This window comes from Schistocerca americana, unplaced genomic scaffold (assembly GCF_021461395.2).
Source record: "Schistocerca americana isolate TAMUIC-IGC-003095 unplaced genomic scaffold, iqSchAmer2.1 HiC_scaffold_86, whole genome shotgun sequence".
NCBI classification, from domain to species: Eukaryota; Metazoa; Arthropoda; class Insecta; order Orthoptera; family Acrididae; genus Schistocerca; species Schistocerca americana.
In genome coordinates, this window is record NW_025726631.1 from 228532 (window position 1) to 250227 (window position 21696).

The 21696-nt window shown below is 43.9% G+C and overlaps 1 protein-coding gene across 2 annotated transcripts in view; it reads right to left on the minus strand.

The window, feature by feature from the left end:
• Positions 1-21489, minus strand: part of LOC124591661 — a 238492-nt gene extending 217003 nt beyond the window's left edge. For both annotated transcript variants that reach the window (XM_047131756.1, XM_047131755.1), the window contains exon 1: positions 21382-21489. In XM_047131756.1, coding sequence (XP_046987712.1) covers positions 21382-21396 — 15 coding nt within the window. In that variant the 5' untranslated portion in view covers positions 21397-21489. The remainder of the gene's footprint in view (positions 1-21381) is intronic.
• Positions 21490-21696: the final 207 nt, after the last annotated feature.

A 21696-nucleotide genomic window follows, 5' to 3' on the forward strand; every position in this document is an offset into this window, starting at 1 on the left:
AGCAACCAGCCACTATTAATACTGCTATTTATTTAGGTAAATAGCGCCGTTACCGGTTTCGAACTGGAAAGTTCATCATCAGACGGCTGTTCACATGATTTTCAAGATACTCTTTACATTATCGTCCGTTTTCGATTTTTATTATTCCACTGTGGCAAAGTATTTTTGGTGTGTTGTTACCGTCGAAAATTCCGCGCAATTTTGTTGCGAAGTTGCGGGATTGCATTTTTCGCATATTCCTAAATATACCCAGCACTTACGTAACTTCTACAGCACCATATTGTGCAAAGCACCACACACGCACGCACGCACACACACACACACACACACACACACACACACACACACACACACACACACAACACACACACACCAAAAAGAAATTGCCACATGTGAAGTTATCACAGAGATTACAAATATTGTTCTATATTATTCGTATATTTTGTTCAGGGCGGACGTCCAATGACACCCATTCAGTTTGTCGATGATCCGTTCACTCAGTTTTTTATTAGAAAGGGTAGCTAACGCTCTGACCGAACACGCTGAGCTACCGTGCCGGCTTTACTCGGCTGCCGCCGCTTCGTGGTTAAAATGGCCACGCACACATATATATATATATATATATATATATATATATATATATATTCGACGACCGAAATTATGTTGCGATTTTCTGAGTTGTTGTTTGTTGTTGTGGTCTTCAGTCCTGAGACTGGTTTGATGCAACTCTCCATGCTACTCTATCCTGTGCAAGCTTTTTCATCTCCCAGTACCTACTGCAGCCTACATCCTTCTGAATCTGCTTAGTGTATTCATCTCTTGGTCTCCCTCTACGATTTTTACCCTCCACGCTGCCCTCCAATACTAAATTGGTGATCCCTTGATGCCTCAGAACATGTCCTACCAACGGATCCCTTCTTCTGGTCAAGTTGTGCCACAAACTTCTCTTCTCCCCAATCCTACTCAATACTTCCTCATTAGTTATGTGATCTACCCATCTAATCTTCAGCATTCTTCTGTAGCACCACATTTCGAAAGCTTCTATTCTCTTCTTGTCCAAACTATTTATCGTCCATGTTTCACTTCCATACATGGCTACACTCCATACGAATACTTTCAGAAATGACTTCCTGACACTTAAATCAATACTGGATGTTAACAAATTTCTTTTCTTCAGAAACGCTTTCCTTGCCATTGCCAGCCTACATTTTATATCCTCTCTACTTCGACCATCATCAGTTATTTTGCTCCCCAAATAGCACAACTCCTTTACTACTTTAAGTGCCTCATTTCCTAATCTAATTCCCTCAGCATCACCCGACTTAATTAGACTACATTCCATTATCCTTGTTTTGCTTTTGTTGATGTTCATCTTATATCCTCCTTTCAAGACACTGTCCATTCCATTCAACTGCTCTTCCAAGTCCTTTGCTGTCTCTGACAGAATTACAATGTCATCGGCGAACCTCAAAGTTTTTATTTCTTCTCCATGAATTTTAATACCTACTCCGAATTTTTCTTTTGTTCCCTTTACTGCTTGCTCAATATACAGATTGAACAACATCGGGGAGAGGCTACAACCCTGTCTTACTCCCTTCCCAACCACTGCTTCCCGTTCATGTCCCTCGACTCTTATAACTGCCATCTGGTTTCTGTACAAATTGTAAATAGCCTTTCGCTCCCTGTAATTTACCCCTGCCACCTTTAGAATTTGAAAGAGAGTATTCCAGTCAACATTGTCAAAAGCTTTCTCTAAGTCTACAAATGCTAGAAACGTAGGTTTGCCTTTCCTTAATCTTTCTTCTAAGATAAGTCGTAAGGTCAGTATTGCCTCACGTGTTCCAGTGTTTCTACGGAATCCAAACTGATCTTCCCCGAGGTTGGCTTCTACTAGTTTTTCCATTCGTCTGTAAAGAATTCGTGTTAGTATTTTGCAGCTGTGACTTATTAAGCTGATAGTTCGGTAATTTTCACATCTGTCAACACCTGCTTTCTTTGGGATTGGAATTATTATATTCTTCTTGAAGTCTGAGGGTATTTCGCCTGTTTCATACATCTTGCTCACCAGATGGTAGAGTTTTGTCAGGACTGGCTCTCCCACGGCCGTCAGTAGTTCCAATGGAATATTGTCTACTCCGGGGGCCTTCTTTCGACTCAGGTCTTTCAGTGCTCTGTCAAACTCTTCGCGCAGTATCATATCTCCCATTTCATGTTCATCTACATCCTCTTCCATTTCCATAATATTGTCCTCAAGTACATCGCCCTTGTATAGACCCTCTATATACTCCTTCCACCTTTCTGCTTTCCCTTCTTTGCTTAGAACTGGGTTTCCATCTGAGCTCTTGATATTCATACAAGTCGTTCTCTTATCTCCAAAGGTCTCTTTAATTTTCCTGTAGGCGGTATCTATCTTACCCCTAGTGAGATAGGCCTCTACATCCTTACATTTGTCCTCTAGCCATCCCTGCTAAGCCATTTTGCACTTCCTGTCGATCTCATTTTTGAGACGTTTGTATTCCTTTTTGCCTGTTTCACTTACTGCATTTTTATATTTTCTCCTTTCATCAATTAAATTCAATATTTCTTCTGTTACCCAAGGATTTCTACTAGCCCTCGTCTTTTTACCTACTTGATCCTCTGCTGCCTTCGCTACTTCATCCCTCAAAGCTACCCATTCTTCTTCTACTGTATTTATTTCCCCCATTCCTGTCAATTGCTCCCTTATGCTCTCCCTGAATCTCTGTACAACCTCTGGTTCTTTTAGTTTATCCAGGTCCCATCTCCTTAAATTCCCACCTTTTTGCAGTTTCTTCAGTTTTAATCTACAGGTCATAACCAATAGACTGTGGTCAGAGTCCACATCTGCCCCTGGAAATGTCTTACAATTTAAAACCTGGTTCCTAAATCTCTGTCTTACCATTATATAATCTATCTGATACCTTTTAGTATCTCCAGGGTTCTTCCATGTATACAACCTTCTTTCTTGATTCTTAAACCAAGTGTTAGTTATGATTATGTTGTGCTCTGTGCAAAATTCGACCAGGCGGCTTCCTCTTTCATTTCTGTCCCCCAATCCATATTCACCTACTATGTTTCCTTCTCTCCCTTTTCCTACACTCGAAAATTTAATAGTCATGGGTGACTGGAATTCGTCTCCCTTCACAATCTGAATAATTTCTTTTATTTCATCATACATTTCTTCAATTTCTTCGTCATCTGCAGAGCTAGTTGGCATATAAACTTGTACTTCTGTAGTATGCGTGGGCTTCGTATCTATCTTGGCCACAATAATGCGTTCACTATGCTGTTTGTAGTAGCTTACCCGCATTCCTATTTTCCTATTCATTATTAAACCTACTCCTGCATTACCCCTATTTGATTTTGTGTTTATAACCCTGTAGTCACCTGACCAGAAGTCTTGTTCCTCCTGCCACCGAACTTCACTAATTCCCACTATATGTAACTTTAACCTATCCATTTCCCTTTTTAAATTTTCTAACCTACCTGCCCGATTAAGGGATCTGACATTCCACGCTCCGATCCGTAGAACGCCAGTTTTCTTTCTCCTGATAACGACATCCTCTTGAGTAGTCCCCGCCCGGAGATCCGAATGGGGGACTATTTTACCTCCGGAATATTTTACCCAACAGGACGCCATCATCATGTAATCATACAGTAAAGCTGCATGCCCCCGGGAAAAATTACGGCTGTAGTTTCCCCTTGCTTTCAGCCGTTCGCAGTACCAGCACAGCAAGGCCGTTTTGGTTATTGTTACAAGGCCAGATCAGTCAATCATCCAGACTGTTGCCCTTGCAACTACTGAAAAGGCTGCTGCCCCTCTTCAGGAACCACACGTTTGTCTGGCCTCTCAACAGATACCCCTCCGTTGTGGTTGCACCTACGGTACGGCTATCTGTATCGCTGAGGCACGCAAGCCTCCCCACCAACGGCAAGGTCCATGGTTCATGGGGGGGATTTTCTGAGTAACGCTTACGCTTGAGAAGTACGCGCTACTGCTTACACATTTTGTTGTCCTCATGGAGTATATTGTACGAAGTCTGCAGTAAATCCGCGTTCCAAAGGTCGCGGCCCCCCTTGTGAGTCTGTGACGCCACTATGCGGAGTCAGTGTTAGGCGGGCCTCCTGCGACCCACCATTTGCCAGGCAGTTCCCCTGCGGAACACAGACAGCTCTTATGGAGCGCTCCGCAAATTGCGCCCCCCCCCCCCCTCTCTCTCAGTCATTCCGTCTGTCTTCTGCGTGCCGCCGCCGCCCCCCCCCCCCCCCCCTCCCACTCACGAGAACACTGGGCGGGGGTGGGTGCCCGTGTCCCGTTTCACACGAGCGACTTTCCGCTCAACATCGACTACTACTTGTCCCTGGGAGTCGCATATTGGACAACACGTAAAGTGGAAAAAATCTTACAGAAGATGTGGTAAGACGGTTAGGTTCGGCTGCTTGCGCCATAAGAGTAATTTCCAACTGTCGGGATAAATGGGGTGTATTCAAAAAGCAGGTTACAGGTTTCTTGCTTGCCCAAATATTAGGTTGTGTGTAAGTTTGTAGCGTTATTGTTTTGCATTTTGGTATTCGGGTTGCTCCAAAAGAAAGCAGGTGTTGACAGATATGAAAATTACCGAACTATCAAATGGTTCAAATGGCTCTGAGCACTATGCGACTTAACATCTGAGGTCATCAGTCCCCTAGAACTTAGAACTACTTAACCTAACTAACCTAAGAATATCACACACATCCATGCCCGAGGCAGGATTCGAACCTGCGACCGTAGTGGTCTCGCGGTTCCAGACTGAAGCGCCTACAACCGCACGGCCACACGGGCCGGTCCGAACTAACAGTTTATAAGTCACAGCTGCAAAATACTCACGCGAATTCTTTACAGACGAATGGAAAAACTGGTAGAAGCCGACCTCGGGGAAGATCAGTTTGGATTCCGTAGAAATGTTGGTACACGTGAGGCAATACTGACCCTACGACTTATCTTAGAAGAAAGATTAAGGAAAGGCAAACCTATGTTTCTAGCATTCGTAGACGGTCGCAGGTTCGAATCCTGCCTCGGGCATGGATGTGTGTGATGTCCTTAGGTTAGTTAGGTTTAAGTAGTTCTAAAGGACTGATGACCTCAGAAGTTAAGTCCCATAGTGCTCAGAGCCATTTGAGCCATCCACAAGAGATAATGTAATGCATCTGGTGGAAGAGCAGCTGTGTGGTGTACTACGCACTGCTTCCCCGGAAAGTGGCCATCGCCGCTGACATTTACTGTCAACAGCCGAGAGATCCGAGAACGAGACCAGGAAGATTGCGTTAAGAGATGCTGCTCCACAGTAACGCCCGCCCGACAGAAAACACTATACAGGACGCGATTTCTACAGTTCGGAATCGAGAAGTTTCCCCAGCGTTGAAGGGGAATATATTATTGATGAGTAAAGTCTCTATTATGTGTATCTGTTGCGTTTACTAAACGTACAGAAAAACTCAACTTTCTTATGGAGCAACCTTCTAGTTTTTACTGAATGCTTCCCTTCACTTCATATTGATACAGATACGTGACACTATTTTCCAACACGGTCTCCTAAGTCTTTGCCAACACCAATCGGAACGTTCTACCAATCGGTCAGCACCGAGCTCTTCGGTCACGGAGCCATTCCACAACCACTGTGCGAATAGCGTGACCAGATACAGTTGTTTAAAAAGGAGGACAAACAGCTTCAAAACGGAGGACAAAGGAAGAAAAAAGAGGACACATCGAACGGGTCGTGATTTCCCTAAATCACTCCAGGCGAATGCCGGGATGGTTCCTCTGAAAGGGCACGGCCGACATCCTTCCCTAATCCGATGAGACCGATGAGCACGCTGTCTGGTCTCCTTCCCCAAACAACCAACCAATCGAACGGGTCAACTGCAGATAAGGATACCACCGTCAGCTTTGGGCAAGTCACGTGACTGCCGGGAATTACCAGTATAACTAGTCGTTAATTGTTACTGGTGGTCAGGTGGTGATTCCCAGAGGAATATTTTTCTTTATTTTAAATTAAAAAATTGGTTGTGGTGTCAGTGTGGTATCAATTGTTTTTATATATACGCGTAGTCTTAAGATTTAACAAAGACGGCTGCCTAAACGCCACTCCTGATTGGCTACTTACATGTGACTTGGCCAAAGCTGACGGGTGGTATTCTCATCTGCAGTACTCCCCATCAAACATACGTTCAATTTTAATAAATGAGTTTATTATTTATAGACATTACATACATACATTCCGTAACAATTATTGATACTTCTCGAGGGAACCAATTTTTTGCAGAAGTTTAGGCTTACTTAACAGATAATTGTAAGACGACACACACAAAGATTCTTTGAAATTATATTGGACCATCAAGGTTTAATCTATTCCACTCATCAGTCCACAATGTGGTAATTAGAGAAAATATTCTTTTGGAATTATGTCCTGAAATACTTAAAAAGTATTCAGCAACTCTGAGTGACACTCATCTGACTTACTTTCACAAAAAAAAATCTTTGCCCGTTTTTTTACTACAAGATAAAGTCCTAAATTATGCATGAAATAAAACCGTGACAGTTAATGTGTCGAGTTATTTCTTACCTTTATTGGCCACTGAGTCGTACGTTCCAGCTCCACATATCTTACATTCCGCTTCAAATTCATTTCTCCCTTTTTTGAAAGCAGGATATTTGCAGGAAAGGCAATCAGAAAATGTACACTTTCGTTTAGGCGTAGCCAAATATTTTACGTAACTCAGTCGGTTAAAAATTACACTCACAAATCACACGTGCACCACAGGAAGCCAAGCGAAGATGCGAAACGAAAATTTTAAATAATCGATATTTGCATTCGCTTATAGGTCGAGCAACGATAACATCGACGATCCTGGTGCCACCTACTAACACCGCCTTGGTGCGTGTTTATCACGAAGGCTGTGCCAAGAGTTAAAGTATTTAAGAAAAGAGCAATAGAACGGGACGAGTTGTAGATTTAACTGTATTACGCTGAACTTTGCGAAAAAGCCGGACACTGTAAAAATCCGCCCGGACCCCGGACAAAGATCTAAAAAGGAGGACATGTCCGGATTAATCCGGACCTCTGGTCACCCTTTGTGCGAACGTCGTCACTGACAGAAAATCTGCGACTGCTGCCAATCGGCCGCCGATTGTTCGCACATTGTCGTCTGCAGCCGAATCGCTGGCACAGTTCCACCACGGCTGGAATCCGCGTGCTCTGCAGACGTTTTGCCCGCCAGAATCGCACTGCACCGGAGTACGCTTCCAGCTGTCGCGCGACTTCGCTCGTCCACCGGGGAGCACCTGCTGTTTCTTGTACCGCGGCAGAACTGTGTGTGCAGGAAAGCTGTAACCTCGACCCTTCTCCCCACAACGTGCCGCCACTCTCGTTGCACAGCGGTCTTACAATGGGACCGCGCCAACTCGTCATCGCCGATTTCGTCCGAATTTGTGGTATACGCAGAAATCGAGAGAAATGTCAGCTCCAAATGGCCAATTGCTGAGGGAAAGACAGCATTTTTGGCGTGGGTCGGGCGAAACGCGAGCCGTTACGTTAGTGCGGGCCCAGGCGGTGGCGGAACTGTGATCCCGAGATCGTGGGGACCGGTCCTTCTGCAGAATACTTGTTTATTTTTAATTTTTGCGTTACTTACACTGCGAATGAACCGAAAGAAGAGCGTGCAAGCGGACGAGCCCCGCAGCCGTAACTAGTCACTGGCCTCCCCAGCGGCCGATTTTATCTCCGTGGAGAAACTATTGCTCGCATACGGCAGCCGAGGACTGCTCGCAGGTCAAAATGAAACAAACGGAATAGGAAGTCCTGTATGCATTAATTACAGTCCCTTCCTAAAGTGTTATTTCTAGAGTCCAACACTGCACACAGAGTCCCTCCGTGGAACTTGTTTCCAGTTCCAAATTTTCTTCTTTGTTTCTTCATGTGTTTTATGAATATACACTACTGGCCATTAAAATTGCTACACCACGAAGATGACGTGCTAAAGACGCGAAATTTAACCGACAGGAAGAAGATGCTGTGATATGAAAAAGATTAGCTTTTCAGAGCATTCACACAAGGCTGGCGCCGGTGGCGACACCTACAACGTGCTGACACGAGGAAAGTTTCCAACCGATTTCTCACACACAAGCAGCAATTGACCGGCGTTGCCTGGTGAAGCGTTGTTGTGATGCCTCGGGTAAGGAGGAGAAATGCGTACCATCACGTTTCCGACACTGGTAAAGGTCGAATTGTAGCCTATCGCCATTGCGGTTTATCGTATCGCGACATTGCTTTTCGCGTTGGTCGAGATCCAATGACTGTTAGCAGAATATGGAATCGGTGGGCTCAGGAGGGTAATGCGGAACGCCGTGCTGGATCCCAACGGCCCCGTATCACTAGCAGTGCACATGACAGGCATGTTATCCACACGGCTGTAACAGATCGTGCAGCCACGTCTCGATCCCTGCGTCAAGAGATGGGGACGTTTGCAAGACAACCACCATCTGCACGAACAGTTCGACGATGTTTGCAGCAGCATGGACTATCAGCTCGGAGACCACGGCTGCGGTTACCCTTGACGCCGCATCACAGACAGGAGCCCCTGCGACGGTGTACTCAACGACGAACCTGGCTGCACGAATAGGGGATGAATCCAGGTCCTGTTTACAGCATCATGATGGTCGCATCCGTGTTTGGCGACATCGCTCTGAACGCACATTGGAATCGTGTATTCGTCATCGCCATACTGGCGTATCACCCGACGTGATGGTATGAGGTGCCATTGGTTACGTCTCGATCGCCTCTTGTTCGCATTGACTGCACTTTGAACAGGGGACGTCACATTTCAGATGTGTTACGACCCGTGGCTCTATCCTTAATTCGATCCCTGCGAAACCCTACATTCCAGCAGGATAATGCACGACCGCATGTTGCAGGTCCTGTACGGGCCTTTTTGGATACAGAAAATGTTCGGCTGCTGCCCTGGCCAGCACATTCTCCAGATCTCTCACCAAATGAAAACGTCTGGTCAATGGTGGCCGAGCAACTGGCTCGTCATACACTCCAGTCTCTCCTCTTGATGAACTGTGGTATCGTGTTGAAGCTGCATGGGCAGCTGTACCTGTACACGCCATCCAAGCTCTGTTCGACTCAATGCCCAGGCGTATCAAGGCCGTTATTAGGGCCAGGGGTTGTCGTTCTGGGTATTGATTTCTCAGGATCTATGCACCCAAAATGTGTTATAAATGTAATCACATGTCAGTTCTAGTGTAGTACATTTGTCCAATGAATACCCGTTTATCATCTGCATTTCTTCTTGGTGTAGCAATTTTAATGGCCAGTAGTGTAGTAATAAATAATGTAAATTAACAATCATTTCGGTTTATTTGCAACATAAGTAACGAAAAAATTAAAATTCGGAAGTGTGCACACAGGCACGTGATTCCGTGACCCTTCCGGCTGCAGCAGCTGCTCCTGCCACCTAAAGTGGCTGAGTCGAGCCCAACTTTTTTTGCCCTCCCCCTAAACTGTTGATCACCTGTGGCCCTCAGTTCTGTCACTCTCATATCTCGCCAAGCCCTGCATACACGATGAGTCTGGACCAAATCAGTGATGACGAGCAGGCGCAATCCCCTTGTTAACATTCAACAACATGTTTAACTTACTGTTTCATTGATTGATATCGGTCCCGTCAGATTACGGAAAGATGCGGAATGAAATCGGCTGTGCCCTTTCAAAGGAACCGTCCCGGCATTTTCCTGGCGCGATTTAGGGGAATCTCGAAAACCTAAATCAAAATGGCCGAAGGCAGGTTTAAACCGTTCTCCTTAAGAAAGCGAATCAAGTGTGCTGACCAGTACGCCACCTCGCTCGGTAACTTACGGTTTCGAGTTGCCTCGTCAAAGTCGGTAAGTTAACTTTGCATATTTTTGCTCACTGGTACGTTATGGTATATTACAGGGTCAATCAAAAAGGACTTTTACAATTCGTGGTGGTTATGGTCCGTCTGTGCAACTAATTGAAGTCCCATGTGCCATGCGCGTTTCCCTTCTTTTATCTGCGAAGCATCTTCAATCTTCAGTGGCCTGTAATACATGTTTCTCTTTATACATACAATAAACGTATTGTTACAATCTACCACAGGGCTTCCCAACATTTTCAGCTGGCGGACCCTTACTTCAGTCGAAAATCCATGGCGGACCCCTAGTCAGTCAAGAGCACAGTAACTTTAAATTTCAGAGCGAAAGCCATGGGAACTGAAAGCTTCTTAGTGCAAGTGTCATGTTCGCAATGACCCCCCCCCCCCCCTCCCCACCCGAAAGTATCAATAGTCTTTGGTTTAGAGATGAATGAAAACAACTTGAAGGTCAAAAATCGAGTCATGAAGTAGGCAGTGCACTGACAAAGCAAGTTTAACATTTAACGATGCCAGGGGCCGCATACGTGCCAGCTAGCGCTGTGATTGGTGGAGAAAGCTCGTTCTGCGCATGCGCATAAGGTTTCAGCGCGTCTAGCGCCGTGGCCTGGCTCACAAACGGCCCCCGTGTTGACAGATGTGAAAATTACCGAACTATCAGCTTAATAAGTCACAGCTGCAAAATACTAACACGAATTCTTTACAGACGAATGGAAAAACTAGTAGAAGCCAACCTCGGGGAAGATCAGTTTGGATTCCGTAGAAACACTGGAACACGTGAGGCAATACTGACCTTACGACTTATCTTAGAAGAAAGATTAAGGAAAGGCAAACCTACGTTTCTAGCATTTGTAGACTTAGAGAAAGCTTTTGACAATGTTGACTGGAATACTCTCTTTCAAATTCTAAAGGTGGCAGGGGTAAAATACAGGGAGCGAAAGGCTATTTACAATTTGTACAGAAACCAGATGGCAGTTATAAGAGTCGAGGGACATGAAAGGGAAGCAGTGGTTGGGAAGGGAGTAAGACAGGGTTGTAGCCTCTCCCCGATGTTGTTCAATCTGTATATTGAGCAAGCAGTAAAGGAAACAAAAGAAAAATTTGGAGTAGGTATTAAAATTCATGGAACAGAAATAAAAACTTTGAGGTTCGCCGATGACATTGTAATTCTGTCAGAGACAGCAAAGGACTTGGAAGAGCAGTTGAATGGAATGGACAGTGTCTTGAAAGGAGGATATAAGATGAACATCAACAAAAGCAAAACAAGGATAATGGAATGTAGTCTAATTAAGTCGGGTGATGCTGAGGGAATTAGATTAGGAAATGAGGCACTTAAAGTAGTAAAGGAGTTGTGCTATTTGGGGAGCAAAATAACTGATGATGGTCGAAGTAGAGAGGATATAAAATGTAGGCTGGCAATGGCAAGGAAAGCGTTTCTGAAGAAAAGAAATTTGTTAACATCCAGTATTGATTTAAGTGTCAGGAAGTCATTTCTGAAAGTATTCGTATGGAGTGTAGCCATGTATGGAAGTGAAACATGGACGATAACTAGTTTGGACAAGAAGAGAATAGAAGCTTTCGAAATGTGGTGCTACAGAAGAATGCTGAAGATTAGATGGGTAGATCACATAACTAATGAGGAAGTATTGAATAGGATTGGGGAGAAGAGAAGTTTGTGGCACAACTTGACCAGAAGAAGGGATCGGTTGGTAGGACATGTTCTGAGGCATCAAGGGATCACCAATTTAGTATTGGAGGGGAGCGTGGAGGGTAAAAATCGTAGAGGGAGACCAAGAGATGAATACACTAAGCAGATTCAGAAGGATGTAGGTTGCAGTAGGTACTGGGAGATGAAAAAGCTTGCACAGGATAGAGTAGCATGGAGAGCTGCATCAAACCAGTCTCAGGACTGAAGACCACAACAACAACAACAATTGTTGCGAAACAGTCGATCAGAGAAGCCGCGTTCTCCGGCACTAAACTGTGTATGCGGTCTCACTTAGGAACCGCAAAGGCTGCTTAGGAATACGACATGAAGTAAAAAAAGTACACGTTCTTCGCACGAAAAAAGTGATGAATTTGATTTTCACATTTTTATTCAATAAATTTACTCATTATTTTACACGATTGGGTGAAAGGTGGCCGCGGACCCCCTAGAAAGAGCCGGTGGACCCCTAAGGGGTCCGCAGACCACACGTTGGGAAGCCCTGATCTACCACATAATAAGTTTATTGTATGTATAAAAAGAAACATACATTACAGGCCACTGAAGATGCATCCCAAATAAAAGAAGAAAAATGCGTATGGCAATAAACAAACAGCCTTCAGTTTGTTTGCGTGGCCCTCCTCCGCTGGAAGTACAGAAATATTTGTTTTGTAAATGAAACCGCCTTTTCCTGCTGCCACTTAATTTATTTTTCCCAGACGCGTTTCGCCTTTTTCATGTTTAAAAGCATCATCAGTGCGCTCATTTGCTCTGATCTGTGTTTTCTCTCAACTGGTCTGGTGGTCGCACTACCACTTTTTACCGACATGTAGGCACAATTTTGAGTTTCGACATTTTTCACACTGTTCGCCATGTTTCAACCACTCGCTAACCGTGGTTAACAAGTAAGTCGGAAATAAAGTGGTAGTGCGACCTCCAGACCTGTTGAGAGGGAACACAAACCATCCCACTGAGGATGCTTTAGAATACGAAAAAGGCGAAACGCAACTGGGGAAAATAAATTAAGTGGCAGCAGGAAAAGGCAGTTCCATTTACAAAACAAGTATTTATGCCTTCAGTTAGTGTATTTATAGCAATGAAGGGAAAGACGGAAAACAGAAAAAAAATGAAGACTTTACAAATGTTGAATGGTATAGAATTTTATTGTGGTAACTTTCACAATCGGTAGACGTGTCGTTTTGTAGCAAACAACCTCACGTAGTGCATCAGTACCCCCTTCCGCTACCAGGAGCGCCAACGCATTGCACAATTAAAGTGGCTTCTTTCACTGGTGTGGAGCATGCTCTCGGAGTGTTCTGGTTTCGTGAAACAAAGTGTGCAACAACTGTCCAGCGTCAATTTCGCACTGAATACGCTAAACAACCTCTAAGCAGACTTGGGCATACAATTTCGTCGAATCCACGTTGACGTAGCACATACACTAGTCTCTCGCTAATCCGGCCTCTCAGTAACCTGGCGCACATCCAAAAACACGGGCACGGTGAATTATCGTGCGCAACAATGCTTTATATACTGTATTTGAAATTGTAGCTTTCCTTACAGTTCGAAATAATGTCTTCTAAAAGGAAACACGTTATGCTAGACCTCAAGCAAAAACTAGAAATTTTAGACAAGTTAAATCGAGGTTCTTCGCAGAAAGCCATTGCTGCTGAGTTCAATGTTGGACGAGCAACTATTCGTGACATCAAAAAGAAAGAAGATGTTATTCGACAGTACTCGACACAAATCGATAGTGAGTTGGGAAATCGGAAGGTTATGCAAAAGAGTGAGCATGAAGAACTGGATGTTGCTAGCTGTTTATAGACTGTTCGTACAACAATGCAGTAAAGGAATTCCAGTCAGTGGCCTGATTATAAAGGAAAGAGCAGCTGCATTTAACAAACGACTTGACGGTAGTAGCCGGCCAGAGTGGCCGAGCGGTTCTAGGCGCTTCAGTCTGGAACCGCGCGACCGCTACGGTCGCAGGTTCGAATCGTACCTCGGGCATGGATGTGTGTGATGTCCTTCAGTGAGCGATGGTTGGCTGTCAAACTGGAAAAAACGACACAGCATTCGGCAGCTAACAGTCACCGTGGAAATTCGCTCAGCTAATGATAAGGATGTTGATTAGTTTGTAAATTCAAATAGCTCTGAGCACTATGGGACTTAACATCTGAGGTCATCAGTCCCCTAGCACTTAGAACTACTTAAACCTATCTAACCTAAGGACATCACACACATCCATGCCCGAGGCAGGATTCGAACCTACGACCGTAGCGTTTGCACAGTTCCAGACCGAAGCATCTAGAACCGCTCGGCCATTAAGGCAAGATACAGAAGATAATAGAGGAACAAGATTTAACTGCTGATGAAATAGGACTCTTTTACAAGATACTTCATTCAAAAACGTTACCTGCCAATAAGGAGAGGAAACCCGTGGTTACGAGCAACAGAAACAGTGTGTAACATTAATGGTGTGTTGTAATGCAAATGGGAGTCATAAACTACCGCTTATGGTGATTGGAAAATGTCAACATCCACGTTGTTTTCAACACACTGACATAAATACTCTACCAGTGCAGTATAGCGCTCAGAAGAAAGCGTGGATGGACAGACAAATATTCTCTTGGTAGTTCCATGAAACTTTTGTACCAGCAGTGAGAAAAGAGCTAAAGAGGGAAAAGCTTCCACTGAAAGCTATCCTTATAATTGACAATGCTCCCAGTCGTCCTTCAGTCCGATGGTATGGCGTGTAAGGGTGAGAAACGCCATCCTCACCTGCTGTAAATTGACGAGACTCTGGTGACCGAGTGACTCCCGGGATAAGGAGTCGCCCTCTTCCATGCCAACGTCCTCCTTGCAGGGCGGATGAGCGGTTAGAGATTAGGGCATTAAGACATCCTATGTTCTTGGGTTGAGAAATCATCCCTAAAGGCGGAAGATCCAAAGATGGGCAACGACAAAGGACACCAAGGGTAGGCAATTCACCTATGAGAAAGCAGCTGTGATCACAGACTGGGTGGCTCAGAACCGTGTCCGATGTACAAGCACTCTTTCTCCCACCCGATGTGACAGCCTAATTCAGCCCACGGACCAGAGACCAGGGAATTTTGGAATTAATTAAACGTCATTATCGAAATTCACTTCTCGTCTCCTTGATGAACGAAAGTGAAAACGACTCTATTGAGACTATGCTGAAGGCGTGGAAAGCGATTAACATACTTGATATAGTTTTCCAAGCAGCCAAAGCATGGGATAAAGAGGAGAGCGCTACCATAATGCAGAGCTGGAGAAAATTGTGGCCATCCGTTGATGCAGAGTTAGATCCAGTAGTGAGTGACAGCGATGAGCCAGTCAATTCGGAATTATCAGTTACTTTGTACATTGACATGTTCTACAACCTTCCAGGAGGAGAAGAAATTGATGATGAAGATGCTACTAAGTGACTGAATGAGGAAAATTGTAATATGGACCAAACTTTAACAGATGAAGAAATAATCAAAAGTATGGAAGAAAGTAATGATGAAAGTAATGAAGAAGAGGACACAGGAGGAGAGAGCATGAAGATTTCTCGCATTGCTGGTGCTGAGCTGCCGAGATCTTCCTGGAGTACATTATGCAACAAGCACCACCGATGTAATGCTTGTAAAGCGGTTGCGTGATAAAGCATGCCACCGTTGCGTATCGTAATCGCGACAGTTAAAAATTAGGGACATGTTTCGTAGTGAGTGACACGACTGTATAATTACGTACAGTATACACTCGAGGACTAAGTTTTCACTGAAAATTAATGTATTTTTGGATTTAAAGCATATCCTCTATGTACAGTATACTATATCCCCTATGTTTTCAAAATAAATAAGAAACAAATAAATGAATAAAATAAATTTCAGACACTTCCGGTAATCCGGCACCCATACGTGCCAGGAATGGTGGGATTAGCGAGAGTCTAGTGTATTACATCCGATTTTTTGCAATGAGTGTGGAAAGAAATTTATTACTGGTGTGGGTGACGCATCTCAAATGGCGAGGTTATTTGCTACTAAATGACACCTCTACCGATTCTGTAAGTTACGTCAATACATTCCTATATAATTCCAGAGTTGTAATGTCCTTTTCGACTCACCCTGCATTCTGCAGTAACTCCTCACTCAGCCCAAAAGCGTTCATTTCTCAAAAGAAAGTAATCAGAAATATGTGTGGGTCTCACACACGTACATCTTGCAGGTATCTCTTGAAGCAGTTACGAAGATTAATTACGTCCACCTCCGTAGCTGAGTAGCGAGTGGGGCTGACTGTCATAGGCCGCCGCGGTTCAAAAATGGTTCAAATGGCTCTGAGCACTATGGGACTTAACATCTGAGGTCATCAGTCCCCTAGAACTTAGAACTACTTAAACCTAACTAACCTAAGGACATCACACACACCCATGCCCGAGGCAGGATTCGAACTTGCGACCGTAGCGGTCGCTCGGTACCAGACTGTAGCGCCTAGAAAGGCTCGGCCACTCTGGCCGGCCTGCGCTCAGAAGAAAACGTGGATGGACAGACAAACATTCTCTTGTTGGTTCCATGAAACGTTTGTACCAGCAGTGAGAAAAGAGGTAATTCCAAAATTCCCTGGTCTCTGGTCCGTGGGCTGAATTAGGCTGTCACATCGGGTGGGAGAAAGAGTGCTTGTACATCAGACACGGTTCTGAGCCACCCAGTCTGTGATCACAGCTGCTTTCTCATAGGTGAATTGCCTACCCTTGGTGTCCTTTGTCGTTGCCCATCTTTGGATCTTCCGCCTTTAGGGACGATTTCTCAACCCAAGAACATAGGATGTCTTAATGCCCTTATCTCTAACCGCTCATCCGCCCTGCAAGGAGGACGTTGGCATGGAAGAGGGCGACTCCTTATCCCGGGAGTCACTCGGTCACCAAAGTCTCGTCAATTTACAGCAGGTGAGGATGGCGTTTCTCACCCTTACACGCCATACCATCGGACTGAAGGACGACTGGGAGCATTGTCAATTATAAGGATAGCTTTCAGTGGAAGCTTTTCCCTCTTTAGCTCTTTTCTCACTGCTGGTACAAAAGTTTCATGGAACCACCAAGAGAATATTTGTCTGTCCATCCACGCTTTCTTCTGAGCGCAGGCCGGCCGGAGTGGCCGAGTGGTTCTAGACGCTACAGTCTGGAACCGCGGGACCGCTGCGGTGGCAGGTTCGAATCCTGCCTCGGGCATGGATGTGTGTGATGTCCTTAGGTTAGATAGGTTTAAGTAGTTCTAAGTTTTAGGGGGCTGAAGACCTCAGAAGTTAAGTCCCATAGTGCTCAGAGCCACTTGACTGTCATACGGGGGACCAGGGCCCGATTTCCGGTAATACCTGGGCGGTTTCCCCCCGGTGGGGGGACTGGAACGGAGGGTGTTACACCTCGCAATTCCGACTGGGGAGGTAGTCGAGCCTGTAGCAGCGGCTCCGGAGTCACGAAAGGCGACGAGGGCCGGGGGAGCGGTGTGCTCACCAGACGCCCTGCACGCCGCGTCTGATGGCACGGCGCACGGTCGGGCCAGAGTGACCAGTCAGGGCCAGAAAGCGGAACTTGGGCTTATATTACGCACAGCCTCACAGCCACTGTAGAGACAGGCACGGAGAGTTGCATTAGACCAGTCTTTGGACTTAAGGGGAGTAGGGCGTCAAACGGGACGACTTGGAGCAGGAGAGGCACCACAGGACATTTTAATTTCCACTGACTATACTTTTACAAATAAATTCACAAAACTTTGTCAACACGACCAGGAAGCATTCAGGATTCATACTCGTAGCAGTGAAAGTTCAAAAACATAAAAAATACGTTTTTTTACATGTGAAACTTCATCTTTTTTTACTTACTATTGACTGCATTTGTTGCTATAGGTACCCTTTCCGTCATAAGTAAGAGAGATTTTTGAACGAATTTTGCACAGCATACAAACCACGCTTACAGATGTATGAAACTCTAGAATTCATTCAATTTATGAAAAAATGAATGAGTTGTTACATTTTAAACTTCGTGTTTGGAAAAAAACTTAAATTTTATAGCTAGTTTTTAATAGATTTGGAAAATTCTAGTGTTTTGAATTAAGTAGTTTGTGTTTAATGAGCATACCAAGTTTGAAAGCACTAGGATATTTATTTTGGATGTTACATGTACCTAAGTACAGAAATTTGTGTATTGCGGAAAATGGTCGTTAAAGTTTCTGCTTGTATTTGGCATTCTTTTAGAACTGTCCAGTATCATAAGCAGGTTCTTTTCCATTTTCTAAATAAGTTTTCTTCCTTTTCACACTCTTATGATGCACTCTTCCTGATTTTATTACCTCCAAAAATGATTTATCTGCTTTCACTACCCGCTCTCTGTCTATGGCATACAAAGCTTTGGCCTTCATTCCCATTTTCTTCAAATGTTTAAATGTGTGTGAAAACTGCTAAGGTCAGCAGTCCCTAAGCTAACACACTGCTTAACCTAAATTATCCTAAGGACAAACACACACACCCATGCCCGAGGGAGGACTCGAACCTCCCATTTTCTCTAAAACATATTTCCTGCTTTGCACACCATCATTGAAACATGAAACTGCATTATAAACACCAATGGCAAGTGCATTTCTTCCCACAAAAATAGTTTTTGGCAATCTTTTCCCATACACATTTGTTAGAACTTTCATTTGGGTTTTGGGTACCGCCACAAAGACATTTCTCCAGAGAAAGTATCGATATCAATAGTCTTTTCTTTCACGTATGACAATCTCTGGCGCAAATATAAACAATCGAATTCTACAGAGCGAAATACACTTACGTATGACATAAGAATGGTGTGCAAAGGGGTGTGGCGCTGCATCTCGGTACCAAATAATGTGCCTTATAATCTCGCACATATACAGGGTGATTATAATTAAAGTTAAACTTTCAAAACGCTTTAGAAATAACACCACTGTCAGAATGACGTCAAATTGCAACGGAATATTATCGGAGAAGGGGGAAAAAGTATGGCATAAGAAAATGAACAGTGGTGAAGTTGGTGTGAACACGCCGGGTACACGGCTTTTCCTCCTCTCGGGTCTGCGACGTTCGCCATAAATAAATCAAAGCAGGATCGCGATCTGCTAGTACAGCTGCATTACAAGAATCATGATCAATTTGCTGCCCACGTCGCTCTGCATAAGTCAAGGCATTGAAGGGTTTGAAAGAAGGCGTTGATCGGATGACTGCCGTGGGTCTGGAGAAAATGATTCTGAAATTCGAAAAGACGGCTTCTTTTGGTGTGGAACCTGGTAGAGGGAGGAAACGAATTGATTCGACGTCAGTGGAAGCAGTGGCCACAGCAGTGCAGGAGAAGGCGAGTGTGCAAACGTGTAGTGCACAGAGAATTGCCCGAACATGGGACATACCCGTGAGCACGATGCTTAAAATCCTACGAAACATCCTTCTTTGCTATCCATTCAAAATTACCCATGAGCACGAGCTGCTTCCTGTTGACTTGTCAATAAGGGAGACTTTTGCTTTTGAATTTCTTGCTCGCATGGAAGTGGACAACGATCGGCGTGGAAGATTTTGAGGACAGACGAAGCCCTCTCCCTTCTGACAGGATTTGTCAATACACAGAATTGTCCAATAGGGGCAACGAGAAATCCAACACGCACATCAATCATCCTGTGAAGGTCACTGTGTGATGTGGGTTTACGGCATCATTTATCACAGGGCGATATTTTATCGAAGAGACAGGTGCTTCCGGTCCTGTTACCTGTGCCGTCACTGGTAAGAACTACGACTGTCTTGTGCGCAACCACGTCATTCCAGCTCTCCAACAGCGTGGATGTGATCATTTTTATGCAAGATGGCGCACTTCCGCAGATCGCAAATCTAGTTAAGCGGCTGCTGAAGCGCCATTTCTGAAAAGCTAGAATTATCGGCCGCCATTTCCCTACAGCCTGGCCGCCCCGATCACCTGGTCTTAATCCGTGTGACTTCTGGCTGTGGGGGCTGTCTGACAGATGTTGTGCTCACTGTTCCGACTGCAAACTTACCAGCTGTACTGAAGGCACGCATTGCGCAACACATTCTGAACGTGACCCAGGAAACATGCTGTTTCTCGACTTCAACTTGTTGCAGAAAACTGTAGGCAGCAAATTGAATATGTTTTGCGCCAGTCACACGGAAACTAATAATCCGATTTGATTTTGATTGATGCGTTTTATGCGGTTTTTGGCCTCAGAACAGCTAAAAACCGATTTTTCTCATCCGATGTGATTTGTTCCCATAGGAACTTACCACAAATTTCCAAATTTCTATAAATACGAAAGGAAATCCCCCGACTGAATGGTGACTCATCATCAACCAGCCCAAACCGCCAAACTTTGGAGGTGTTGATCTTATACGGAAGACATCGTTTAAGAAGGGATTTTTCGGAATTCCACCCATGTGGGGGCGAAATAGGGGATGGAACGCTTCCTGACAACATATCGCTATTAACGCAATTTTGAAGCTAGAACTACGAAAATTGGTAGGCCTATTTGGTTTCTCGGCCAGAAAAAAAAAGATGATGTTTCAACATTTTTCGAAATTCAACTCCCAAAAGGGTGAAACAGTGGGTGAATTTTTTAAAAAAACTAAATAATTAAAGAACTGGTAAAACATTTTAAAGCTACGTCTATGAAACTGTATTTAGCTTTTTGGTTGGAGATCAAAAAAAATACTTGTTTCAGCAATTTTAGAGATTCAACTCCTAAGTTTGGAAATGGGGGAAGAAAGTTTCTATGAAAATATTTCGTTACATCAAAACATTTTTAAAGCCAAATCTAGGAAAATTGGTATTTCATTTAGCTATTAGAAATTTGTGTTAGGAGATGTCATTTTCCAAGAGTATGTTAAAACAACGCAGGATTAACAAAAACCTCCTACTCCAGCTATCCGAATCGCTTTTTGTAGTGTTTAAATGGCAAAAGAAAGCCATACGGTGCATAGCAGGGCTTAAACCATACAAATCACGAAGAGATTATTTTAAGAAACTAAATATAATTACAGTGTCTGGCCTGTATATTCACAACTCCCTCGTCTTCGTTAATGAGAATTTGAGTAAATTTGACTTAAGGAGGACATTTCATGACCATAACATAAGTGGACATACAATTGATTTGCCATGTGTTAGGCTTGCAAAGACACACAACAGGTACAAAAATCTTGGTCCTGTCCGCTTCAACAAATTACCTAAAAATGCCTACACAGCGCCAGTAAATAAGGTGGATCAAAAGTAAATTAATTTACGCTGCTCAAGAGTTCCTCGAGTATGTGAAAAATTACCCACTTTCCTTATAAGAAAGAATAAATTAACTGCAAACTGTACATATGTTAAAATTTTTGGATGTGAGGTCCGCGTTACGCAAAACACCGTTTTTCTCAGTACTCAAACATGTTTCGGCACCATCAGTGGGTTTTCGTTTTTATTTATTCTGCAATGTGAACATTTTTGGTAAATGATTATAAAATTATGTGTATTTCTAGTTCAAACAACAGATCGTTTCTTTTTTTGTAAATACCTTTACATTTGGTGTGTATGAATTTTATGTACCACTTTTGTGTTAATTGCTACAGGTTGCTTGTCATCTGCAACCAAACGATGTTAATGGGGAAAGTTTTTTGCTGGGAGTTAACCTATCTTTTAGAATGTAATTTAGTTTTTCGCGCCTATTTTCGTATTTACTTACGTTTTCATGTGGCATGCACTTGCATTCTCCGCATCACGCTGAGATGTTGTCATGCATACGTAACTATTACAAGTATTTTCCACAAATAACGTAGTAAAACACTTTTTCACTACACCAGAACACAGTGTGATTGTGGTTTGTTGTGTGTCTCAGCCCAGAGCGTGTTCATTTGTTTACCAGAGAGTTCGGCGCCAAATTTGAATTTTGTTTGCATTTTGTGTGTGTGTAGACTTTATCTGTTGTGCAGTTTTTATTTGTAAAGTTCCTTTAATGTGTTAAATAGTGTGCCATTGGAGAGTGTAGTGTATCCGTTTA